The 27,484-nt window shown below is 47.5% G+C and overlaps 2 protein-coding genes across 9 annotated transcripts in view; both read right to left on the bottom strand.

Moving 5' to 3' along the window:
• Positions 1-27,484, bottom strand: part of LOC146171923 (uncharacterized) — a 244,196-nt gene that overhangs the window by 78,581 nt on the left and 138,131 nt on the right. The window lies entirely within an intron of this gene.
• Nt5a (5' nucleotidase A) overlaps positions 1-27,484 on the bottom strand; it is a 105,278-nt gene that overhangs the window by 47,169 nt on the left and 30,625 nt on the right. For 5 of the 8 annotated variants that reach the window (XM_084586129.1, XM_084586128.1, XM_084586130.1 and 2 more), the window contains 3 exons: positions 23,828-23,971; positions 17,619-17,933; positions 5,863-6,057 (listed from right to left, as the gene is read on the bottom strand). In XM_084586129.1, the coding sequence (XP_084442255.1) occupies positions 5,863-6,057; positions 17,619-17,933; positions 23,828-23,971 (654 nt within the window). The remainder of the gene's footprint in view (positions 1-5,862; positions 6,058-17,618; positions 17,934-23,827; positions 23,972-27,484) is intronic. The other 3 variants (XM_084586132.1, XM_084586135.1, XM_084586133.1) reach the window with 2 other exon arrangements.

Consider the following 27,484-nt stretch of genomic DNA (forward strand, 5'->3'; position numbering starts at 1 on the left):
GCGTCGATAAGTAGCTCAGGAACCTACCTTATGCTGAAAAAAAAAAGAAAAAGAAATTAGCTGGGGCTTAGCTTTGGTTAAGCCTGGTAGGTTGCGAAAGCAACGCGGCGACCTGGTGCAATCTTTCTTTCTCCTTGTCCATAACATCTGCCTAATGAGGAGCAGCGTGCCTCTTTTATACCGTCACTCAAAGTGAAAGCGCAGCGCCTCTAGTGGGAGAACCGCCAACCGACTAGACCTGGTAGACCATCTCTCACAGCTGGTATGACGACATAGCGAGCGCAGCGCCTCTAGCGGGAGAGCCGCCGGCCAACGTGGCATTATCCGGGATCGCCCGACAACTAGACCTGGTAGCCCATCTCTCGCAGCTGATATGATGTCATAGCCAGCGCGGCGCCTCTAGCGGGAGAACCGCCGGCCGGCGTGGCACGATCCGGGATCGCCCAACGACATCACTTCCGCTCTGCTCTGAAGACCCCTCCTGCTCACCCTACCATCGATCAGCACAGTTCTGCTGCCTTCCTCCTGAAGCTGCCGTTCATATCCTATGCCGCCATTTCCACCCGCCCCAGACGATTATCTCGCATGTCCCATTAATGATGTCATCCTGCAGCGGCACGTCACCCTTCCTCATCTAATTGTGCATATCTCCCAGAACCACACCACTCCCCCTGTCCTTAGCTTCAGCTTGTAAACTCAAGTTCTGCACTAGCTGCGCTGGCCCCGGTGACCGATTATGCCATTTCAGCTCTGACTACAGATCATCCAACGGCCCCGGTGACCGATTATGCCATTTCAGCTCTGACTACAGATCATCCAACTGCCGTCCCTGCAACCCCTCGTTCATCCTCCACATTGCGCCCTGATCCTGTTAACAGCATGATTGCAGCTGATCTCCAACCTGAATTCCCCGCGGAGTTACACAAGGTTTTGTTCACCTACAGTGACCTTTCTGACTTCGGTACCCGCCTATTGGGTGAAACTAGTCGTCAGCCACCGCACTGACACTAGTGCCGCCAGTCCTATTTACAGGCGGCCCTATCGTGTTTCGCTTGCCGAGCGACGTCTCGTTCAAACAGAGGTCAAGAAGGTGTTGGCAAACGATATTGTTACGGTGTGTTTGTTTATTTACAGTGCTGAGGTAGCGGGAAAAGATGAAGCCTACTAGCCCCCAGAAACCAATGCTTCTTCCTCCACTTCCTCCACATCATCACAATCCATCATCGTCGTCAGTAGCGTGACATTTCCCCCCTACTCAGACAAAGCCCTCTGGGCATGTTCATGAGTCGTTCGAGGCTGACACGGCTTCAAGCGGGCAACATAACATAGTTCGGTTTTGGCAGACCGACGACCCGATGCTGTCAGGCGGGCTATTGCATACGTTAAATCACTGATGCGTTTTCAACCACATATGAGCCGTTATAGTGGGCCAAGAGTTTTTGATGTAGGCCGCGGCGCCGAATTGGACACCACAGCCAGACTAAATCACCTATGGAGTATGTTACACGCCGGTGACTGGCATCGCACCGTGCTTTGGAACGTTCTTGTGAAGCACCAGACCGTAAGCGGGCGATTCTCCGAGCTTCTTCGGCGAGACAGAGGGTCTCAGCCAGGCAGGGATCTTCACGGCTTGAGAAGAGCAGGATAGTATCCAGGGAGTAGCGTGGCAGTCTGACATACAGCAGGAAGAATGGACTGTACCCAGTCGTCTCATGCGTGGCGGTATTAAACGCATATGTGATGAATTGTAGTATAGTGTCCCAGTTCTTATGCCCTGCATCCACATACATAGCTAGCATGTTTATAAGCGTTCTGTTTACGCGCTCAGGGATGGTATGGCGTCGAGTGTCGGGAAGTTACGGCGCATAAACGCATGAGCTCTTCAACAACATCAGCAGTGAATCGCCGGCCTCAATCAGTGATGACAATTCGTGGCGGCCCGTGTCGTAAGATGACTGAGTGCAGCAAGAAAAGCGACACCTGATGCGCCGTGCAGATGTAAGAGTGGCGGTTTCACAGTAACGTGTGAGATGGTCCACGCAGATTACAATCCAGCGATTTCCATCCAAGGACTTCGGAAACTGACCTACGAGGTCAATGCCTACTTGATCAAACAGAGCTGTCGGGGTCTTCACAAGATGCAGCAAGCCAGATAGAGTTGCAGTGGGACGTTTGTGGCATTGACATCGCTTGCAACTTGCAACATATTGTTCAATAGTCGAGGCCAGTAAAATCTTTCTTGAGCACGGTGGAGTGTTCGAACTGATCCCCAAATGCCCAGAAGTTGGATCATCATGCATGACACGCAATACGTCCGTGCAAAGCGTCTAGGGAACTATGAGTAGGTATCGCTGGCCGACAGGCGAATAACTCTTTTTCCACAGGAGACCATCACGCACACAAAAACGGCTTGTAGCTGCAATGGCTTGGGAGGCGGCAAAAAGGGGCTGCAGACTGCTATCCCTTTGCTGTTCTATTTTGAAAACATTCGTGTCGGGGAACGCTGCCTCGAGGGTCGATATGTAATTGTCGAAATAGTCGCTGTCAGATCCGGTCGTGGCCATTGGCATCCTAGAAAGACAATCTGCATCTGCATGACGCCTCCCGCTTTTGTACACCACGGCAAAGTCATATTCCTGTAACCGGAGGGCCCAGCGTGCGAGGCGGCCACATGGGTCTCGAAGGTTCCGCAGCCAACACCGTGAATGATGGTCAGTAACGATAGTAAAGGACCGTCCATACAAATATGAACGGAAACGCAGCACAGCAAAAACGACAGCCAGGCATTCCTGTTCGGTGACTGTGTAGTTTCACTCCGGTTTGCTCAGGGTACGACTTGCGTACGCGATAACATGCTCGCGTTCATCGTGCCGTTGGAAAAGGACTGCACCGAGACAGATTCCACTAGCGTCCGTGTGTACTTCTGTCAATGCAGCAGGATCGAAGTGACGTAGGATGGGTTTCAATATTAAAAGAAACTTCAGTTGACCGAATGACGCGTCGCAGTCTGGTGTCCAGTCAAAAGTAGAGTTTTTGTGCAGAAGGCACGTCAATGGGTAAGCAACGTAATCAAAGCGATGTATAAAGCGTCTAAAATATGAACACAACCCTAGAAAACTGCGCAACTCCTTCACTGTCTGCGGGGGTTTAAAAGACTCAACAGCGGCAGTTTTCTGGGGATCCAGCATTACACCATCACCATTGACAAGGTGTCCTAGCACCAGCGCTTGGAGCTCTCCAAAGCAGCACTTTTTCGAGTTTAGAATTAGGGCGGCGTTGTGCAGACAATTCAAGACACGTACTAGACGGTCATTGTGTTCTTGGAAGGATTTCCCAAATATGACGACATCGTCCAGATAGCAAAGACAAATGTCCCATTTTAAGCCGCGCAAAACTGTGTCCATAAATCATTCAAATGTGGCAGGCGCATTGCACAGCCCGAATGGCATAAACTCATAAAGGCCATCTGGCGTTACGAAGGATGTTTTTTTCTTATCCGCAGGGTCCATTGGAATTTCCAGTAGCCAGATCTGAGATCAAGACAAGAAAAATAAGACGCACCAGAGAGGCAGTTGCGGGCGTCGTCTAAGCGAGGAAGAGGATAGACATCCTTTTTCGTAACAGAATTCAGATGCCAGTAATCGACGCAGAATCGCCACGAACCATCTTTCTTGCGTACGAGAATAACAGGGGCTGCCCAAGGGCTGGATGCCTCCTGTATCACCTTCTTCCGTAGCATGTCCTCCAATGACTTTGCGCTCAGATGGGAACACGCGATATGGCTTTTGACGGATGGGACGAGCCGAACCAGTGTCGATGGTATGCGTCCGAGGTGCGGGGCAAGAGGTTGGTCCATCTGTTTGAGAAAAGTCAAACATAGGCGAAAAGGGTAGAAGGATATCCACAAGAGTACGGCGTTGAGGTGAGCTGAGATCGGTGCTGATCATGTGGCAGATCGAAGTTTCATCAGCAGCCGGAGGTACGGTAGCACTCGTAGCATCTGTGACCAAAGCAACAAGCATCAGGTCCACAGGAGGCAAGTTTCAATCCGGTGGGTAAAACTGCGGGCTCGGACGATGGATTGATGGTCCATAACGAGGCATTACTGTGATGCATGGAGATCATACAATGAGGAACAATAACATTTTTCTTCAGGCATGCTGAGTGAACTGGGTGCACCACGGCCTGAAATGAAACCTGCTCAAGAAGTGGAACAGACAAGGGGACGAACATGGCAGACAAAGGTGGAACTACTGTGTCTTTGGTAATACTAAAAACTGTTTCTTCATTACGGCCGCTTTCAAAAAGAGTCGGCAGATGCGAGCCGTCAAAATGAACCTCTTGACTTCGGCAGTCCACGGTAGCGCTACAAGTCTTCAAAATGTCCATTCCTAAAATGATGTCATGCGTAGAGTGGGGTAAGACGACGAATTTGGCTTGAAAAATTGCACCACCCATAGACACTTGCGCGCTACGTACACCCAGAGGCCGCAACACCTCTCCATTGACACCACAAAACATTGAAGCACGGTCATATTCAAACATCACTTTGCGTCCCAACAAGCGCCTAAACTGATTACTCATCACAGACACAGTCGCACCCGTATACACCAAAGCTAATGTACACACACCATCAATGAACACACGAATTTTGTTTTTGAGCATTGTAGTTGGAGGGATGTTGGCACACAGCACATTTCCAGCAGCCTCTCACCCCCATTGTTCGCGCTGGTTAGTTCTCCTGACGGGGCGACATGGAGCACCGCCGCGGTGATGGAGAACGACGCGCACGGAAGACAAGTGGAGGAGTAACACTTCGATCAGATGCAGGGGAATGGTCGCGGAGATTCTCGTTCTGGATGTTGCGGTAATACCCACGGGGAGTATTGGATTGCTGAAAAACGGGGCTGTATTGTCGATTGTTGGGTACTGTTGGAGGCGCCGGGCAGTTATAGCGTGGCGGGAACCTACCGCGGCAGTACCTGGCGATGTGACCTTCGACGCCGCAGGGGTAGCATATCGGTGGGGAAGCTAGAAAATGCTGTTGTGGATAAGAGCCAGGAACAGCAGGGCGCGTCGTAGGTCTGGCTGACTGCTCCTACTGCACAGGAATCCTGGTAGATCAAACTGAAGATCTAGGTGCACTTGAGATGACGTCATACCTTGGGGCTTCAAGCATCGACGCAGTCGGGTTGGCAAAATGCACTGGCGGGTAGTCAATAGAAGCTGCAATTTCAGGAGCTTGGGAGAAAGGCTGCACTTGAATCGCTTGTGGTGGTGAAGCCGGCCGTCTAGAGACCCTCTGGACAGAGACCTTAGCAGATTCATGCAGGGGAAGCAGGCTGACCCGTAGAAGTTCTTCGCGCACAATTTGCTGGATAGTTGACAGAAGATCTAGTTGGGCATGGTCATCAAGGCAAGCCACGGTAGGCACGTTGGCCAGCCGGCCAAATTTCGGCGCAATACGACGTATTTTAAAAGCTTGGAACGCGCGGATGTGTCTAATGACATCGGAGACAGTGTCCAGGTTGTCTTTGGCAATTAAGAAGTTGTACACGTCTGCCGCGATACCCTTCAAAATGTGACCGACTCTGTCTTCCTCAGGCATGTTGGAATTGACACATTTGCATAACCTGAGGATCTCTTCTGTATACGTGGTAAACGTTTCATCGGACAATTCAGCTCTTTGAGCAAAGGTCTGCTCACCCCACTTTTCTGCTCAGTGTTCCTCGTTACTCTCAAACCAGGTCATAGCCGTGTGAGTGAGAAAGAAAACGACGTTTGTCAGCATGGTAACAGGGTCCCACCGGTCGTAGCGACTAACTCATTGATAATCAAGTAGCCACTTCTCAACGTCCTCACCTTCTTCTCCGGCAAACGGCCGTGGTTCCCGGTAAGGCTGGAGCGGAACAGGGCTGGAGTGGGCAGGCATGCCGCCAGCCTGGCTTGCAGCATCGCGGCTTGCACGGTTTGAGTCTGTGTGGTCCATGATGGTCGGGAACAGTGGCAGTCCAGCGATGCGGCGACTACGCCGAAGCTCCAGTTGGTCTTGCAGCGCTGTAGGCAGGGATCGAACTAAGCACTTCCACCAAATTGTTACGGTGTAATAAGAAAGGGGTGTTTATTTACAGTACTGAGGTAGCGGGAAAAGATGAAGCCTACTAGCCCCCAGAAACCAATGCCTCTTCCTCCTCTTCTTCCGCACCATCACAATCCTTCATCGTCGTCAGTAGCGTGACAATATAATCGAGCTTTCCAGTAGCTCCTGGGCATCCCTTGTCATTTTGGTCAAGAAGATAACAGTTGGAGATTCTGCGTCAACTATCGCCATTTGAATAAGATAACAAAAAAAATGTCTATCCGCGTATTTTAAGAGAGCACGTTGTTGGGCTAGTCGGTCATACATACTTAAAAAAGGGAATTGCGCTAAAAAAGACACGGACGAGGAGAGGACATGGACGGGCGCAAACTCGCGACTGATTTTATTCAGAAACAACACAAATATATATACCTTGAAGCTTATCCAATCAATGCCTAAGCGCACATGCCATGAAAGTTCTCTCTTTCTTATACAATTTGATACTAGAATCGCTTACGCATTCATCACCTGACTTATCAATGAAAAAAGCCTCTGCGAGTTCACGTGCTACCTGGTTACGACTGCGCCTTAAGATTTTGGTTCTAGCCAGCAAAGGCTGGCATGCTTTATCAGGCGTAGCCAAAGGGCATGCGCCGCAATGTAAGGGCAAATTTGACCCTTTTCCGTTATTCATAGAGAGCTGATGTTCCCTTAGTCGTTCATTTATACAACGGCCCGTCTGGCCGATGTAAACTTTTCCGCAAGTCAGGGGGATCTCATATACAGCCCCAACAGAGCACCTGACAAACTGAGTGGCGTGACGCTTCGTGCAGTCTCACACGCATTCCTCACCGGAGACAATCCGGGGGCATTTTCTGCCCCGCGCAAGTTGGCCTCTTTGTGCCCCCTCTGCAAGATATTGAGATCGGAGCTATGGCGCCAAATCAGACTTCTGAATCACTGGCTGCGTTTGCTCGCCTATAGCACAGACTCCGGGTGGATAGGTGAAGCCAGGTTACAGTCCTATCGGCGACAGACTTCCTAAGCGGTCGAATTCTGGAGGAAGTGCCTTTTGCTGCGCCTTCCAAAAGGCAGGCCTAGGGAAAGAAGTCTTGGCTGTGCGATTTCTCTGCTGGCCGACACGGAACTACCACCCAAGATAGCCGACGTGCTAAAGAAAGGCCCGAAGTTCAGCATGAAGCCTAATGTGCCAGCGCACGAGTTGTTGTCGTTGAATCGACAAGTGGCGCGCAAAGCTAGTGAAGAAGACCGTGAAAGGTGTCTTCTGGATGGGGTTGATTGCCTGCTGCGGACGGCCACCAAGCCTCAAGTATCTGCGGGACGAGGGCAGCCAACTGTGGAAAAGGACGCCGAAGAAGTCGTATCCTTCTTCAGGGATCATCAGCTGATGCTTCTGCAGGCAGACAAGGAGGAAGGATTTGCCGTGCTACCAGCGGGAGTGTTTCACGACAAGGCCGTTGACGCGTCAGAAGGAACTTTATTACCAAAAATGTGAAGACAGCCAAGGTAAAGGCTCAAGCCATAGAACTATGCAAGGACTTGGCTTTAGATAGACTGTCAAGAGCCGTTAACAACTGTAAGCGCAATAGCCTAGAACTGTTTTTTACCGTGAAGACGCACAAATATGACAAGCCGTTCCGGTGCATTGTGAGTGAAAGGGATACGTGGCAACGGGAGATTAGCTCTTTCCTCCAGAAGTGTTTAAAGAATTTAGTTATACAAGACCCTTTTGTTGTAAAGAATTCAGGTGATGTGGTCTCTTTCCTACAGGGTTCCTCATCTTTAGGTTACGCTGTCTCTTTTGACATAGAGAACCTGTTCTTTTCTATACCGCATGATGCCCTATTTTGTGCAGTTAGGTCTTGCATCGACGATAATGGTGTCGTAGATTTTCAGAACACCAGCGGCCTAACCCTGGACAATTTCATGAAGCTACTAGAGTTTTATCTTGAGTCCACTTTTGTAACTTTTGACAATCATTTTCATGTTCAACGTCAGGGCATTTGCATAGGGTCTTGTGTGGCACCTGTATTGGCTAACATTTCCTTGGCCAGCATTGATCGTGATCTGGTGTGCTATTTGGACGACAAGATAGTTCTTAAAGTTTTTAGATACGTGGACGATTATTTGGTGATTCCTAAAAAGCAACCTGGTTTGACACACACGTTCACCGTGCAAAAGACGTTATCTGTCTTTAAACGATACAGGAGAGGTCTAACCTTCACCTACGAATTAGCTGAAGAAGATAGATTACAGTTTTTAGATATTAACATCCCTTTAACACCAGATCACACGTGTGGGATGTATTCACCACGAGCCCGAAAAGACCTGTTGCCGTTTGAATCTTCTCATTCTAAGACGGTAAAATGCGCCATTGTTATGCTGTGCCTGAAAGAAGCCTTGCAGGAATCATGTGTTCATCTGGTAAACGACAGCCTCACCAATCAGGTTGGCAGATTACAAAAAGCTGGTTTCCCTGTTTCAGTCGTGGCTGCTGTGGCAAAGAAGCTTCTGCAAAGTTTTAATGCTAGAACACCTCAAGAAGGTGGCGGTCAACCGAAGACCAGACCGGCGGTTGTCCCCTATATCCATAGGATGTCCCACAACCTGAAGAATGTAGCCAATCGCTACGGTGTGCCGGTGGTATTTTCTGCCCCGTGCAAGTTGGCCTCTTTGTGCCCCCGGATTGCCTCCGGTGAGAAATGCGTGCGAGACTGCACGAAACGTCACGCCACTCAGTTTGTCAGGTGCTCTGTTGGGGCTGTATATGAGATCCCCCTGACTTGCGGAAAAGTTTACATCGGCCAGACGGGCCGTTGTATAAATGAACGACTAAGGGAACATCAGCTCTCTATGAATAACGGAAAAGGGTCAAATTTGCCCTTACATTGCGGCGCATGCCCTTTGGCTACGCCTGATAAAGCATGCCAGCCTTTGCTGGCTAGAACCAAAATCTTAAAGGGACACTAAAGACAGCCAAAGATGGTATGAAAATCTAATAAACTACATTTGGTGACACTGTCGCCGCATATCCGGCAGCAAAAAATCGAATAATTGCTGAGATATTGCGATAAGAAGTAGAGGTTTTTTCTTGTTCCCGCCGGTCGAATTCAAACTGTGGCCTCCAACTACGTAGTTGGAGTTGAGTGACGCACACTATGACGTAAGCGGAGACTCCGTGATAGCTAGCGAGCCGGCGCGGCCCGCGGCGTCGCATCCCTCAAGGGCCAACTTGGCAACAGCGTACTCGCAATGACGACCTCAGCCGAAATAAATAAAACGATGAAGAGAGTAATTTACCGAGCGATGGGCCCATAAAGGAAGAAAAAAAAAAACATAGAGCACTTGTAATGCACAATACTTCACATGTTTCTCAAGCTTTTGCGCTCCTTCTTGCACCATGTACTATAAACAAACCGAGCCCTCGGTCATCGCAACGCTTCCTGACATGTTTACATACAAATAAGATTTAGTTACCAGCAAAATAGTGTCCTCGCTGCTGCGCTTGTCAGTTTTGAAGCTTCGTCGCACTTCGTCGCACTTTTTTCCTTCAAGGTTTGTGCTACAGCTCCGTGTTCAGCGAAAATTACGTTCACGGTAGCAGAACATGACCGAAGTGCCGGCGCCACTACATTTGCCAGCGCTGTGAAATTCCACATGTTAAAATGGATCCAGTGCACAATATAGTGCGCATAGGCATCCAGAACATTGGTTGCAAGACGTGAAAGCAGGCAGCATGCGCCGATGATCAAGAAGTTGTAATTTTTACACCGACAGCAGAAACACTTTATTGTAAATGGGGCTATGACATAAAAACTAGAAATATTTCCAAGGTTATCGTGGCGCGGCGTAGCCGAGCGGTTAGCGGCGAACGTTGCGGAGCAAGCAGTAGCGAGTTGGAGTCTCACCTCTTCTGGCATTTTTTTTTTTAATTGATTTTTTTTTTTTAACCTTTTGTAATGTATTTCTGGTGCTTCGTTATTTTTAGTTTTTACTTTTTACCCGAGGCCCTTTTTTTTTTTGCCGGGCGACGAGCGCAATATATCGACGCTCTCCTTGGTATGAGCGGCAAGTATGCCCCTTTTGTTTACGACGCCTGCAAATAGCACGTTGAAGGTCTTGTTGACGCATTATATGTTGGTCAGATGTGCCATAATTTAGTGAAAATTGAATGATAATGCGTTTTTCCTTCGGTACTTAGCATATGTATGCTTTTCGTGGCGTACGTAGCTGCAGTCAAGCGGTCAGGTCGCAGTCGAAGCGGCAACGGCGGCGATATGTTGGCGCAGAAGTGTGAACGAAGGAGTGTGTCGGCGGTAGCGGATTTCGCTCGCTCGTGCCTCCGAATGCTGAAATGGGAACCATCAAGGCGCATCTGCTGCTCCAAGCTCGTAATTCAGGCGCTGCAGGATCAAACAAACTATACGAGTGCACACGAAATGCCTGAGCCGAAACATAACAAAAACTGAAGTGGGCGCCTGTGGCGCCTCCAAGTATATTTTTGTATTTGCCTTGCAACGTTTACGTTGTCTTTTCGCCGTCGTTTACGTATGATAAAAGCGTGTTATCATGTTTGAGAAAAAACGTACTACCGCATTCAAACATACAACGTAATTTGCATTTGTCAGCCTCCGGGATCCCTAGCGCGTCACGTGATTTGTAGTTGCGAGCCTCGGCCGTTTGGCTGTGGTGGCGATACCTGTATTTCTGTTATTCTTCTTTACTACCTTATAACAGCTCTGTTTTCAGTAAGAGTGGTCTTTTTGTAATCAGGAACTGGCATTCTATCGATGCAAACCCACTTCCTTTCTCTCTTTAGTGTCCCTTTAAGGCGCAGTCGTAACCAGGTAGCACGTGAACTCGCAGAGGCTTTTTTCATTGATAAGTCAGGTGATGAATGCGTAAGCGATTCTAGTATCAAATTGTATAAGAAAGAGAGAACTTTCATGGCATGTGCGCTTAGGCATTGATTGGATAAGCTTCAAGGTATATATATTTGTGTTGTTTCTGAATAAAATCAGTCGCGAGTTTGCGCCCGTCCATGTCCTCTCCTCGTTCGTGTCTTTTTTAGCGCAATTCCCTTTTTTAAGTATCCGCATATCGATGACGCACTTGATAGTTTGTACAGAGCCAGCTACCTTTCGTCCATCGACCTTCATTGCAGCTACTGGCAGATCTCTGTCGACAAGAGAGGCCATGAAAAAACAGCGTTCATCACCCCTGACGGCCTCTTTTGGTCTTTGCAATGCCCCGGCAACCTTCAAATGCATGATGATTCAGAGGCTCCAAGTAGACCACTTGTTTGTGTTATCTTGAGAACGTAATTGTTTTCTCCTCTACATTTTACAGCCTTTCTACAATCCTAGCGCTTTTTCGCCGGACTTCAACTAAACTTCAGTCACCGAGAAATCAGTCCTTGGTTAATGTGTTCAGCCTGACCCCGACAAGTTTCGTGCCGGCAGAGATTTTCCCACCCCCGATCATCCAGCAATGTTCCAGGCTTTATTGGCCTATGTTCCCATTTCCAATGATTCGTACCAACTTCGCAGCCCTTGCTTGTCCTCACACCCACCTCCTCAATAAAGACGTTTCCTTCTCTTGGGGGCCTGAACAAGTTGCAGCTTTCTCGGAGCTTATTGCTACTCTCACTACTCCACCCGTCTTGGCCCACTTCAACCCATCCGCCAATACAGAAGTCCACACCGACGCAAGTGGCCATGGCATTGGAGCTATACTTACCCAAGTGTGATTGCTTATGCCAGCCACCTCCTCTCTATGCCCAAACAAAGTTATTCTATCACAAAGCGAGAGTGTTTGCCGCTTGTATGGGCTATTACAAAATTCTGCCCCTATTTTTTTGGCCACCCCTTTACTGTTATACCAGACCATCATGCCTTGTGTTGGCTTTCCTCCCTCAAAGATCCCACGGGCCGTTTGGGACGCTACGACTGAAAGATTATACTTTTCCCTCCATCTACAAGTCTAGCCAACTATACCAAAATGCAGATTGCTTGTCTCGTCATCTCGTCGACTCTCCTAGTCCTACCGACTCTGACGATGACGCATGTGTCTTGTCTGTCTCGGCCTCTTCTAACATTGACGACAAACAGCACTTAGATCCTTCGCTGCATTCCCTTATCCTCAGTCTTACCTCTGACCGCCCTGATCAATCTCTCGCCTTATTTGTACTCCACAAGAACTTGTTATACAATCGAACCCAGATATACCGAACCTAGATATATTGAATTTTGGTTATATCGAACTCGCGGAATATCCCCTTGAAGATCCCATGTAAAAGTAGAGAAAAGTTATATCGAACTCAACTTCACCGGTCGTTCGATATATCGAACTCCGCACCACGCACTGGAAAGTGCGCCTTTCGCAAAGACGATCGCATCACCCTCGGCCATTTGCCGCGTGACGTTTTCAAGCCACACGCGGAAGTAATGAGAGGCGACAGTTCGGCTAGGGCAGCGCCGTGCCCATTCCCTAAAGGCGCGCGAATTTGCGGTTATTGTTTCCCGCGCGCCAGCACGTGACGTTTGCAAGCCATATGCGTAAATGCACCAGAGAGAACCGGTGGGCACGAGAGGGGAAAAACGCGACAGAGCTAAGCCCAAGGGCGTGCCCATTCTTCTGCCGAGCTATCTCTCTCCTTCCTCTCTCCCGGCCTTCGTTCGCAGTAGCACGCGCTACGCATGCGCCAAGCCAGCTCAACCCGTTTTCAGACAGAACGTCGGACGCTTTATCCAGCGTGTGTTGTGAACCCTCTGGCTATGGCACCTGCGGAAGTTAAGTGGCAGATCTTTTTTTTTTCTTTTTTTGCTAGAGTCGTCTATTTTTATCGTTGTGCTGTATGCGCGGCATAGCGTATGATATGGCGTTACGAAGCGGCATTTTTTTTTTTTTTTTTTTTTTTTCGGGAGTCGTTTATCCTTGCATGTATGAATCAACGAAAGCATGCAGTCAGCTGCGATCATGACACCGGCTTTTAGCATTTTTCGCTTCAAACAGCCTTTGCAGCTACTGTATCACGCTTTCCAATAATTTTGTGGCAGTGAACTATGCCCGCCCCAAGCGCGGCATGATAAATCCAACCAGGCTTGTGCAATCAAGCCATCACGGGCAGTCTGCCAAATTCGCTCCCCGCCGCAGCAGGAGCTATCAAAAGATAAACGCGCCCGGACGTTATCGCTGCGAAGCATCTTGGCCCGCTGCCAAGAAATGAGCTGCGGATGAGACGACCGAAACAGAGTGCGAGATGCAAGCGAAAACGCTGGCGATTTCTGCTGCGGCGACACAGAAACCTTGTTTTGAGCTGCCGTGGTGGCTCGGTGGCTCGAACGGCAGAGGAACGCAGTTCCAACCAGTTGGAAATTTTTTGCTCTGTCGCTGCCGCTCGTCGCTGAGATCGCTTAATCGCTTCCATGTGAGCGAGCTGTCCTTAACGCTTTTTTTTTTCCAAATTCTCGAGTGCAAAAGTGGAGGGTGGGTTCATTATGTGAGTGAGTTGATTACGTGACAAATACGGTATCGTTTTTTCGCATCGTAAGTGCCTTCCCAAGCAGATTTCTGTATATCAAATTATCGATATATCAAACTATTTCGCGATCCCCTTTGAGTTCGATATATCCGGGTTCGACTGTACCAACGCAATATGCGACCAGATGGCGCAGAACTTTTGGTCGTCCGTCAACATCTACGTTCCACCATCCTTGAACAGTTCCATGATGCTCCCACGGCTGGCCATTTGGGTGTCTCGCATATACGACAGCCTGTGCCGACGTTTCTACTGGGCTCTACCGCTCCGTCCAGCAGTACACTGCCGCATGTGAACTGTGTCAGCATTGGAAGAAGCCCACAATTTTGCCTTTAGGTCATTTGCAGGATCCCCATACCGACTGATCAGTTTTCCTGTGTAGGCATTGACCTTCTTGGGCCCTTCCCAGTTTCCGCCTCGGGGAACAAATGGATCACCGTCGCCACCGATTACGCTACGCGGTACGCTATTACCTGAGCCATCCCAACCAGCTGAGCTACAGACGTCGCTGACTTCCTTCTAGAAAACGTGATTCTTTATCATGGTGCCCCTCGAGAACTACTAACTGACCGTGGCCGCTGCCGTCTGTCGCAAGTGGTTGACGAAATTCTCCGTTCGTGCTCCGTCCGCCACAAATTCACCACCGCCTATCACCCCAGACCAATGGTCTCCCGGAACATCTAAACCATACACTTACAGACATGCTGGCCATGTATGTCTGACGACCACTAAAATAGAGATGTTCACCTACCCTTTGTGACATTTGCCTACAATTCATCTGTCCATTTTACAGCTGGATACTCTCCATTTTATCTGTTATTTGGCCGATACCCGTTACTGCCCTTCGACGCCTCACTACCCGCGGCAGACGCCGCCAGTACTTAGGCCAGTGATGCCGTAGCCCGCGCTCATGACGCCCGCCGGATAGCTCGTGCCAGGCTCTCTGCATCCCAATACTCCCCAAAAAGTCCAGTACAACAGTCTCCACCGTGATTTCCAATACACTCCTGGATCTCTCGTCTTGCTGTGGCTCCCGTGCCGTCGAGGGGGGTGAGCAAAAAACTTTTCCCCTGTTACACAGGCCCTTACCGTGTATTGGGCCCCGTCACCAACGCCACAAACGAAGTTGAATCTGTGTATTTGAAGTCATCGTCCACAACGCCAACCTCCAAAATAGTGCATGTGTCCCGTCTGAAGCCATATATTATGCACGTCCTATTTGGCTAACGTAGAACGCACCGGAACTGTTCTTTTCCCGAAGAAGGGGGGTGGTAGTGTTACTTAGAGGTACTCGCTGGTCGTGCTGAGGATGAAGTGAGACTCCCAGAAGAAGATAGAGCATTTTAGAATAGGGGCCCCAAGCTTTGGGGCCCCCAAGGAGCTTGGGGTGTCGAAATGCGCATGCGCAGAATGTAAGACGCGCTTGGGGTCTTGGGTTAACGCTAGGGACGGCCCCTATTTTTCGAAAATAAGCATTCGCCCCAAGCTGCCGTTGGGTCGCTTGAGTTACGGCAACATGACGGTGTCCGGCCAAGCAGCGGCCGCTCGCCTCAGCACACATTCGTCGTCACCACTCCATGGTGTCAAGCGTTTATGGCAAACGAAAGGCCAACAAAGCTTATGCTATGTCTCATGATGCCCGCACCAGCAAATTTTAGCGATAAAACGCACTATATTTTCCGACTGCTTCCGGATTTACCGAGCTGCTAGGCTTAGCGAGTTCACCTCGTTTGTTGCTATGGAAACCAGACGGCGAAAAGCTCGGAAGGTCCAAATGAGGTTTCTCGGCCTCGGCCTGGATTGACAATTGGCCGATTTCATCTTGTCTGACGGAAACAGTTTATAGAACTGGTAGTTTTAATATAGTTTTGTGCAATAATAGTACCTTTTTGAATAAAATGGCGTTGTTGGTTTTTACATATTCAAATGCTTTTCCTTGGTTTACCATCGTGGCGCTGCAATCGAGGAATGCAAGTCCGGCTCCGCTGTGTCGGGAAAACCCCTATTCTAAAACTCGCTGCTCGGCTAGCACGTCGCGCCGCCGCAAGCTATTTCCTTGGGGGACCCAAGCTTTGGGTCCCCCTATTGTAAAGCTCCCTGATGACGCTGAGGGTTTTGAGATCTGTGCTGTCATCAACGTTAGTTGGATCTTCCCTATAACAATATTCACACTCCTTCTACTGGCCCCTTAACATATCATTTTAGGTGGAAAACAGTGCAAAAGAACAAAGGACAAAGGAACAAGAAAACCATGCAGACGAGTACTGTTCTTGTGTCTTCTTGTCTCCTTTCTGTCCTTTTTGCACCATTTTCACCCAGAAATGAATTGCTACCAACTCTCCCAACTAACCATCTTATTAATGCATGTTGCCGGGCTAGTTCGTCTAACATCTTTTAAAACTTGTATCCTAGATTTCTGGCGCTGAACGCCCAGGGTGCACAATAAAACATCAGCGTACTTACACATCCTGTGTAGAAGAAGTGGTATACGAGATACCCCTGACTAGTGGAAGGTCTTACGTAGGGCAAACAGGCAGACGTATTAACAAACACGCCTTGGGGAACATGGCAAGAAGGTAGATGGTAATAAAGATAAATATGCCAATTTGGTCAGGCATGTTAACGCGTGCAAGTGTGAGCCTCGACTAGAAGAGGCGAGGATTCTGGGCACGAGCAAAAAGCTTTTCATATAAAGAGAAAGGCAGCCTTGTGCGTCAGTGAAACGTCAGTAAATTTGTATGCGGCTGAGTATGAGTTTCTGTGCAAAGGTAAAGCGCGGTGATGAGCCACAGCTCTGATAATGCACGTTTTGTTAAGTGGGCGTAGCTTGACACTATAAATGCATGTGCCTGTATTCTGAAATAAACCGTTGGAATAAGAGAACTTCTTGTTGGGCTAGTTGGTGTCTATTCATTATAAGTTAAAGGCACCAAAACAACACGCACGTGTGTGCGTGTTGTTTTAACTTATAATAAACAGTTGGAAGTTGGCGCCTGTCCGTTGTCCCCTTGTCTCTCTCTTTTGTGTGTGTGAATTTTCTGCACCAGGGATTTTTCCCAGTTTTAAAAGATAACCATCTTATTGCTTAACATAGTCACTCGATTAGAATCTGACACACTTATGCATGCTCTTGCTGACAACCCATAATGGTGAGACCCTACTAACAAGACGAACAATGGAGCACCTGTATGAGATTTTTTTGTTCATGGTTTTCATCACATGACATGGGAAGTCATATGAAAGAAGAATGTCCCAACTTTGTTCAAATGCTGTATACTTTCTCACATTAGCAGCTCAGTTCAGACACCCATCCCAACACGTGGCATACCGTGAAAGGTATGGTATCCCAAAGCAACTTACAGCTATGGGGAGGCCTTCAGAAATTTCAGCTGCCTAGGGTTCTTTAACATGCACTGATAACTCGTGCTGTGGACTTTTTAGTTGTGATGTATGAATGCGAGAATTGGACTGTGGAAAAGGCTGACCGCCGAAGAATTGACGCTTCTGAATTGTGGTGCTGGCGGAGACTCTTGAGAGTTCCTTGGACTGCCGGAAGATCAAATCAGTCTTTATTGTCGACCATTAACACTGACTGCTCATTGGAGGGTGAAATTCTAAAGTTAAAGCTCAGCTACTTTGGTCATCTGATGAGAAGAGAGGAGTCGCTGGAGAAAACTGATGCTGGGAAAGATTGAGGGTCACAGGAGAAGGAGCAGCCAGTGAACACGATGGTTATATGGCATCCTCGAGGCGCTGTAGATGAAGTTATGTGATGTTAGGAAGATAGTGAGAGACCGGAAGACGTGGCGTGATATGGTCCATAGGGTCACGAAGAGTCGGACACGACTGAACGACTGAACTGAACTGACATTGCACACTACATGGGTGCCTTGTTTTTCGCCTCCATTAAAAAGCGGCCAGGATCCGTATCAGCATCCTCAGCAATCGCAACCACTAAGCCACCACAGCGCGGCATACCTTGAAAGACGCGGAGGTGTCACCGAAGAAAGCTGGCTTGTTGGCCCCCATGACAACCAGGTCGAACAGGTCCTGCCACTGGGGGCCCAGGGCATGTCCTGCGATGGCCACAGCCAGGCCTGGCTCTGAGCCTGTAAGCAGGAAGGTCCAAGTGCCCGCCTCCCGCAGTCTCTGGATCCAAGCCATCACCGACTTGGGGCAGGGCCGAACCAGCTCACTGGGAGTCTGCAGCAAGGTTCGCGCCCGGGGACCATCCGGACGGTAGAAGCGGACGATACCTCCAAGAAGATCATGCCACAGCGGCTCTGCTGATGCCTGCACAAAGAAGTGTAGTACGAGTTCACATTACTTCTAAAATGATTTTCACAAAAATTGGTGGTGGCTTAGCTTGGTTAAGCCTTGATATCAGAAGCGAAAAGCATCGTCGGTGTCACTGTGCTGGTTGCTTAAACTGGTGGTACGCACGGCTGATAGTCGCTTTTGAGACTCTCGTCGTCGCCGTTTCGCTATGCGTTCCTCTCTTTCCTCAGGGGTCTCCGTCGCTCGTTTCTCCCAGAGCCTTTCATTCAGCTCTTTCTTTCTGCGCGTCTGTTCTGCGTCCTCCCGAAGTTCGGCCTCACCATTTAGCAAGGCGAGCCTCCCACTCTTCCAGCGTTTCAGCAGCTCGTTGAGCCCTGCGTTTCGAGTTCTTCTTAGCCAATTTCAAAGCCGCCACTTCAGCATCGTCTTCCTTGTCGACTGCCTGCGTTTCCTCTCAAATCGCTCCTAATATATGTGCAGTAGTGCGTATATTAGGACAGTGCGTCTACGCGCAGAAGCGCGTAGTAGCGCGTATATTATCGGCAGCGGTGGCTCTGACAGCCCGTCCCTCTCCCATGACGTCACTCGGTTTGACACATGCGCGGAGCGCACGGCTCCGGCGAAGGTCAACCGGCGCACACAGCTGTGGCTATTCTGAGACCACGGCATACGCGAGACTCTGAGTTGACTAGCCTAGTGAAGCTTTTCACTTCAAAAATTTCCCACTATAGACCTTTTCAAAACTGACCAAAGGGCCATATTGGAGACTGGGCTGTGCTCATAGCACAGGAAAAAGCTGCAGATTCTCCCCCTGTGCCTGCTTCACAGCCCAGTCGAACTGGTTTCTCCCAGGGTCGTGAAAAGGTCTATACCTGCAGGAGTATTTTATTTATTTTGTGGAAGATGTTGCTTCCACAAAAGCTGCAAGCAAAATTAGTTTATTGCAGCCGTTGTATGTCTGTTCCTTTTTCTTCTTTGCGCGTGACACTGAACGTGCCACCACAACACGCCTCCTAGCGTGCAGCATTAAATGCACTATCATAGTGCCTCCCCCTCAGGAGTCATCCCAGCAAACAGACTTCAGTCGGAGTGAAGGAGGTGCAGGGAGATGACTTGTTAGGAAAACATGGATCCCTTGGAGGCCGAGATGGGGCGACAGAAGCGCGATGAGGAGCACCACGAGGCACTTCATCCGGATGGGATGGACGCTGCTGGAAATAAGGGTGCGATGTTCGTTGCAGGGTCCACTCCATGCCATTGTTGTAAGATGGTTCGCTGTTATTTTGTGCAGCCCAAGGCGTGCGCTGTTCCCATGATGATACCGACCTCGATGTCGGGAGGTAAGGTACATCAAAATTTATATGTTGCCGCTGAATATCCAGCTTCTCGTGCATAATCCTCCTGACCATAGAAACAATGTGTTCAGCCTCCCGAATGTCGATGCCAGCAACAGTTGTCACATTAGAAAGACGGGGGGGCGCTATCCAGCATGCCTTTAACGCCTCAAATGCCCGGCACTGCTTGATGACATCTGCAACTGTGGCAAGGGTGTCCCGCGAAATAAGGAAGTTGTACACATCCTCAGCAATCCCCTTGAGAAGGTGCCCTACCTTGTCTTCTTCAGACATCTGCTGGTTTACAATGTGACAAAGTTTCAATATTTCTTCGATATAATGTGTGCATGTCTCACCGGGCAGCTGGGCTCTCTGGGAAAGCTGATACTCAGCGCGTTCCTTCTTCGCAAGGGTATCCCCAAAGGACTTCGTAATTTCTTCGTGGTTGTCAAACCACGCCAGAGCCATGCTAGCGAGGAAGAAAACAACATTGTACAGACGTGCGATCGAATTCCAGCGGTTGTACTTGCTGCATCTTTCGTAATGTCGGAGCCATTCTTCAGAACTTGGCTCTTTTCATTTCCACAAAAACTGCGAAATGTCCTGGAAAAAGATCTTTAGGTTGGAAAACAGATCTAAGCTGACAAAAAAATCGGCATAGTTTCCCATGTGACTCTTGGCATTTTTCACAAGCAGTTGTGGCTGCACCACGACATGTACCTCAGTTTTGCTCGGGCGCTTCAGTATCGTGAAAAAGTTGCCTGGCGTTGCAACTCCCCCAGTGCAACTAATTCATCACATGCTCACAGGAAGCAAGTGGAGTGTCTGCTCTTTCGCCACTCCGTGAGAAAAGCAGTGCTGGTAAAACTTGAGCTTTGGTTCCCTATGGCACTGCTCCCTTAATTTTCTCTTCCAGGTTATGGTGCACTGCAAGAATATGATCAGCATGAAAGAAAATTCAGTGTTTATTTTGTTTCTGCTTGTTGTTCTTTCCTTTCTTCTGTGTGTTTTAGTGTTAGCGCTGTTCTTTAAACATGCAACACCAACTAGCCCGGTACGTGGCCTTATCACTGTCAATCACCAATTGAGAATCTGAGCCCAGTGATAAAAGAAAAAGCATTTTCTTGGCAGTGTAAGCATGCAGTTCTCTGTTACGAAAACTGCAGGCCCATGACTTCTACACCCAGGAAATACAGCGCTTTTAAGACAAATAGTGGACAGCAAGCATGCTAGCTGTAGGAGCATAGACAAAACATGATACTAGTATGCTATAGTGACGCACGTCACCACATACACATATGTGCCAACTAGCTCAACGCTCCGTGTTTCTATTTTCCAAAGAACTCCTTCATCAAGAATGATATAGAAGCATCGCTTACACATTCTTCTTTCAGTTCTTTTATTTGCCTGGCTTCTATGATCTCACATGTCAGTTGTCCATTTCTGCTTATGATTTTGCAGTCTTTGAAAATGGGGTGGCATCATGATAGCTGGCATTTTAAACTGTGCTCGGCAATATTACCTTTACCTTTTTTGTTCTCAATGTTTTTGTTGTGTTCATCAAGTCTTCAATTTAGGCACCTCCCTGTCTGCACTACGTACACGTTACCACAAGACTATGATTAGGAATTGTCGAGCTTTTCTGTGCCTCCTTGTTTCTTGAGAGCAAATGGACCGGTCACCTTACGTAGCTTCGCTAGTTTATCAGGTGCTTGAAAAGGCAACTCGTACATCTGCTCGCTGACCAATTTTGTTCAGATTGCACAATATCCTGTGAAGATAGGGGTACTACTACTACATTTCATACTTTTCTGCCTGGCTTTGACAGGTGACTATTTTTTTTATGACCAAAAGTTCATTGGGATATCTAGCTTTGTACAATCGCTTGACCTGACTGTAGAAACTGTTATTCGCTTCGTGCTCACAGGACTTGTTTAATGCATTATTAAAACTCATTTTTATGATGCGTCGCTTTACCAGATTGGAATGCGATGAATTATACGGACAAAAAGAAAACACACGTCTCGGGTTAAGCATGAGTTTTGCTATGTTCCATGTAAAGTAGGAGTGATATACGGTATTCCGTTATTTTAAGATAAAGTGTATGTGGGTCGAACGGGCAGCTGTATTAATGTTCGGTTACGAGAGCACAAGAGATTAGAGATTGGTAGAGGCTCTAATCTGGCTGTGCATTGTAAGGGATGTGATGGCTGCCATCCTTTTCTAACACAGACAGATATTTTGGATGCCCATCCTGCACAGATTAACCGGGAAATCATTGAGGCCAGGCATATCATGCGATTAGGTGAAAAATGTGTTGTTAACCCGTCAATCACTTTAATAGATAATGAGGTTGAGTTTCTTGATCGTGGTATGTGTGCTGGGTCATCATGACTTGGTTTTCGCTGTCACGAACGTACCGGTACATTTCCCCCCCCCCCCCCCCCCCCCCCCCCCCCGCACGGGTTCAAGGGTTGTTCTGCCATCTGCCGCAGGTTTGCAGGTTTCTATTTTTATTCTGTTGAAGTGTCTGCTACGACGCCTCACGTTCAGGGGCTCGCATCGTTGCCTCTCCAATAGGTCAACACATGACTCTGCTGCTTTCGCTCTCTCTTGCCGCGCCCTTGCTCGCGGCAAGCAGCAGCAAAGGAGGTTGTTTTGGCCTCATTCCATCTCCCTCTGTTATTTTGATTTCACAATGTGTGATTTATTTCCGCTGTGCGGGTCACTGAAAGTGCGCCCTCCGTGTGAGCGGTTACTTTCGGATGGCTGACCGCGCGGGACCTTTGACTGCAGACTGGAGTGATGGCTCTTTTTGATTATATTGCCGCGAAACCTTCAAAACTGTATTTGTTGTTTTTTAACAGCCTCCGGCATGCGGTCTTATCACTGTGATTCTGGCACGCATATTAATTCTGTATCCTGTGTTTGTTCATGCTCGTTGTCGCGATACGACGCGTTATCATTTTCTTTGTCGCGAAAGATACGCTGAGATCTGTCTCGAAGATTCCGATCACTTGAGTATGTTTCCACAATGTTCCAGGGTGTACTAGTAGCAGTTTGCGATGTTATCTAGATTGTTCTGAGTAGTCTTTAAATTGAGCACGTTTCTTTGTTTGACGATCGACGAGCACGTTTGTTGCTATCGCCGCCGCCAAGTTGCTTAGTTCTTTTCTGGGCGCAATCAGCCCAATAAAGAGTTAATTTTAGTACCATCAAGCCTGTGTCTTCTTTTGGTGTCAACGGCCTTGTCACCACTACGTGACATCTGGTCGAGATGCTGCCTTTGATCCTGTTAGAGGATTCCCTGGCCTCTATTATTCAATTTTTATGTAGACAATCTAACAAGCACAGTAGTAAACAACATTTACAACTGTCATTTGCGTTCTTCTCAACTTCTTATATTGTATTTAAGAGGAAAATGGCAAAAGCCTACCCTTCGTCTCCTATCATTTCCCTCTCAGCATTTGCCTATTGTCAGCGTTCTTTGAAGTGCTACATATAATTGTACAGTAAAACGTCGTTACAAGAGGCACTCAAGGGACCCGAAAAAGATGTCTCTTGTAACCAAAGAATTCCTACCAACTTGTATATGCGGCAATTTAGATTACCTTAACTAAATTCTGTTCCATATCAGTGTCCTGTTCTGTTGCACTATGCCAGGAACCAAGAAGGAGTGCCTCCTCTTCACTGGAAAGTCAGAACGTCCTTATTTAGCCACTGTCATTGCATTCCTGTGTGAGTGAAACAACAGGGGCACTTTGATGTGTGACTGAAACCATAAGGACATTTTGATTTCCCAGTCAAAAGGAGGCCCTCCTTCTCAGTTCCTGACAAACTGCAACAAAAACATGTAACTGATATGGAACAAAGTTTAGTTAAGGGACTCTAAATTGCCGCACATACGAGTTGGTGCACCTGTGTTGTGTCTATTATAAATAGTGAAGAAGTTACTTTAGGGACCTGAAAAAGTTGTCCTTAGTAACAGAGTGTCCCCTGTAACCATGTCTCTTGTATGCAATGTTGTTAACATGGCAAACATAAGAAAACCAACCAAACCATTTTGAAGTGTCTCTTATAACCGAGTGTCCCTTGTAACCATGTCTCTTGTAATGAGATTCTACTAGTTGGTTTACAGGAAAGGAAAGGCGCAGTATCTGTCACACTTCCTCCAGCAAGTGTGAGCTCGGACTGTACAGCATTCCTTGATGCGTGATCAAGTGTGGGATTGCAGATCGAAGGAACGCTAGGCACGAACACATCTTGTGCACGACTCTGTCACGCGGGATTTCGTTCCATGAGAATAGAAAGGCTCTAACAACTTTATCATGCTCACTGGCACGTCCAGCAGGCAGGTGTGTTATCATGCACAGCTTTTCACTTGTGCACGCTTGGTTATCCTGGAACAGATTTGGAAGACCAATCTCTATAACTGGAGCAATTTTCATTTACCCAGCATCAATATTAAAAAAAGCCGTTTCTGAGGAGCGTCTCTTCTTAAAACAGTAGTAACCAGTGGAAACTAACACCCATTGCAGTCACCTAAGATATCACAACTGGACATTGGGTGCCTACCTCTGTCTTTGCTCGTGCCACCATGTCAGCATATAAAGCCTGGGTGGGCGTGGTGAAGAAATCTGCAAAGTTGAACCACTCCTGTGAAGGCCGCAGGTCCCTCTGGAACTCGAGCCCAGCATACTCCCTGTCCAGCTGCGCCACCTGGACACCAACGCTGTGCATGTCATTACTGGACTACGGCGGGTTCACTTATATTCAGGGTAAAAACCCCTCTTACTGGCTATGCTGATCTTGTCATGAAAAAACTGCCTCAATGGGTTGACTGGCACATTTTTCTCCTAGCTAATGTTGCTTAAGCCACTAAAACGACATGGTATCCTCACATGAACGCAACATAATTTATAACTCATTATACTCAATATAGCCCGTACATGAAAAAAGACAACTAAAGTAGAAAAGGTACAGAGAAAAGCAGTTCATTTTATATTCAATGCATATGGTGTCGAAGATGCTTTTTCAAAACAAATTTTGAAGTTGTTGGCGGCAGGCTATCCAACTATCCATCTCGCTCGCTTGTCAGAACGTGTTTTAACGCGATCGAGGAAGAGTAAAACGGTGCAGGGGGATGTTGTTGTGGCGACGCGACGAAAGAAGGTGGCTGCCATACCTTACCTCCACGGCGTTTCTCACCGACTAAAGAAACTGGCGGCAAGGTACGACGTTGACGTTGTATTTACAGCGAGAAACAAGATAGGAGGCTTGTGCGCTAGAGTTCGAAAGGGGCTTGACAGTGTACCTCGTGATAGTTTTCGATGTGCAGTGTCACATAAGAAGAAGTTCACCTCCTGCAGAAAGAATGTGGTCTACCGCATTCCGCTGAATTGTGGCCGGTGCTACTACGGACAGACAGGCAGATGCCTAAACGTGCGCCTGACGGAACACTCTAATTCTCTGGGAGGGAAGGCGAGTTCCAATCTTGCGCTACATGTGCAATCCCGAGAGTGTAAGTCGAAGCACGACCCGTCTCTTTGTGCGCCTGACTTCAATAATACGGGTGTACTTTATAGCAATGGTAATCAACTCTGCAGGGAGTTGGTTGAAGCATTTTATATTGCTAAAGCCAAGGACAAGTGTGTAGCTAAGGCGTCGGTTAGCCTTCATTGTAAGGAATTGGATCTACTAGAAAAGTCGTTAGTTAGGCCTTGACTTTGAATTGGCTTTGAATTTTCGTCTTCATCTTCCTCCCATTGTCTTGCCATTCCACTGGTTGGGTTGCGCGCGAGCTTTTCGTTTTCTTCCGATCAATAAACATTCAGTTGATAGTCCAGCCTTGTCCTGTCCTCCTCTTTGCTGTGTCTCGTCTTTTGGCTGGTTAAGTATGAGCATATGGCAGATTAGATTCACCATCATCTCTAATGAGTGATAACAACATTCTGACATTAGAACCCAGAAGAATGATTTCCAGACTGCGGTTTCTGTATCGGCTCTGCAATCACCAACTTGATATCAATGCACAATTGTTCCTTCATCCACGCGTGGGTTGTCAAACCAGACACTCCCATCTTCACAACCTGGAACCAATCTTTGTCCGTACTAACAGATTCAAGAACTCTTTTTTTTCCGCGCACTGTCTCCCAGTGGAATGCACTTCCAAAAGATGTTTTCTCCGCTAATAATGTAACAGTTTTTGAAGAATGTGTACGAGAAGCCCTGGTTTGATTTTTTTGCTTCACTATTTGCTGATTCACTTTTTTTTTCTATGTTAAATCTCGTTACAAGAGACACTGTTACAAGAGACATTTGAAAATGGTTTGGTTGGTTTTCCTATGTCTACCATGTTAACAACATTGCACACAAGAGACATGGTTACAAGAGACACTCGGTTACTAAGGACAACTTTTTCAGGTCCCTGGAGTAAATTCTTCACTATTTGGAAGAGACACAACCCAGGTGTGCTCATGCAATGCATCTGGAACGTACCAACTTGTACATTATGCACTTCAGATTCCCTTAGCTAAATTCTGTTCCATATCAGTGTCCTTTTTGTTGTGTATGTCAAGAACTGAGGAGTGCTTCCCCATGATTGGAAAGTCAAAACGGCATCGATTACTGCTATTTACGAAGCAAATCAGAATGCATGAATGAAATCCAGCATTTTTAACTCCTCACTGTTAAAATTTGATCACAAGATGAAAGCTTAGAATCCTGATGCCTTTCTCTTTTTGAATCATCAAAGGTGAAGAGCATTGCAAAAGAACTGTGAGTTGAGCTAGTTGGTGCATCATTTTTTAAAAATACACAGCGCAACAAACATAAAACAAGCAGCTCATAGTCAGCGCTGTTCCCGTCTACTCGCTTGTCCTATGTTTGTTGCGCTATGTATTTCTAAAAAAAGGTGACGAGCATGTTAGAGTGCCTCATAGGTATTACAGCAGCAGGAAGGCTTGCAAAGTGAAGTGCTCTACCTCCAGAATTTGGGAAGGAATACATTTTGCACTCACAAAAATACATACTAGTATGAATAGCTTCTTTAAGCCTTCCTCAACAATTCCCTGTTAATGCGTGTGAATGCATTTATATGCTGATGTGCAGTAAACTGATCAACACAATGCTTTTAGAATTTTTGGTTACAAGAGACCTTGCTTACAAGAGACATGTTTTTCGGGTCCCTTGAGTGTCTCTTGTAACGAGGTTTTACTGTGTGTTTGCGCTGTACCCTGTTCGTTTTATATTTTTCGCTTGCCAATGGTGGTGCTGGAATTCTTTATTTGGTGCCTGTATTGCCCTCCTGCTTGGTCTGTATTGACTGCAGTATGCTCTAAATAAAAAATAAAAATAAAATAAATACCCTTTGATGCTGTGCAGTTCTGTCTGAGCGGCTCTGATGTGCAAGAAGTGTTTTGGTGAAATGAGATACGAAAAAATTTGTTGCAAGTGTTTTGGTGAAATGAGACAAGAAAAAATTCGTTGGAGGCACTCATGGCGATTCCCACTGGTCGCTCCGGAGCAGGTTTTCTTGCTCTGGGATGATGATTTTGAAATCCACTGGTCGACCAAGATCGGTTGCGCGCCTTCCATTGGTCATTTGGAACAACTACAGGCACTCTAGCACGAACCGCCAAGGATAGTCGGACATTCTGGAAGTTTTAGTCGGTGATGTTTTACTTATAAAGGTTGCAGGATTTTTTTTTTTTTTTTGCTATTTTTAGCAGTTTCAGAGGTATCAGCAGAAGACACTGGGCATCACCATTTTTTTGCGCACAAATGTCGAAGTGTGTCTATCGTATAGAAAAACGTTGCCAGCATTAACATTGTGCACAAACAAGTTGCTGAATGCTGCACTCCCAACTATTTATCAATGACAACACATTTTGGTGCTAGGATGAAACTACAACTTCCAGAACTGGCTCAGCATTACTTTTGCCTTGCGCACTGCATGTTCCACTGGTCGGTCAAGGCTGATCGCTCTGTAATGGTTTAGGACGCCCTATTCTGGTTTCAGTGCCAACTCGAATTGACATAGAATTGCTTACACTATTAACTAGAAGGAAAGTTGAGGGCGCTGCACTTCAGACACCATAGGCGCGCTAAGAACCATGGGCTGTGTTATCCTACTTGGTGTGGGGCAGTTGGCTTCTCTCGGGTGCGCGGAGTGGCGTTACTACGATTTCTTTTTTCATTATCATCATCTCAAGGTCAGTACGTAGACCGCAA

This window comes from Amblyomma maculatum, unplaced genomic scaffold (genome assembly GCF_055883805.1).
Source record: "Amblyomma maculatum isolate TAMU_Amacu unplaced genomic scaffold, ASM5588380v1 scaffold_15, whole genome shotgun sequence".
Lineage (NCBI taxonomy): Eukaryota > Metazoa > Arthropoda > Arachnida > Ixodida > Ixodidae > Amblyomma > Amblyomma maculatum.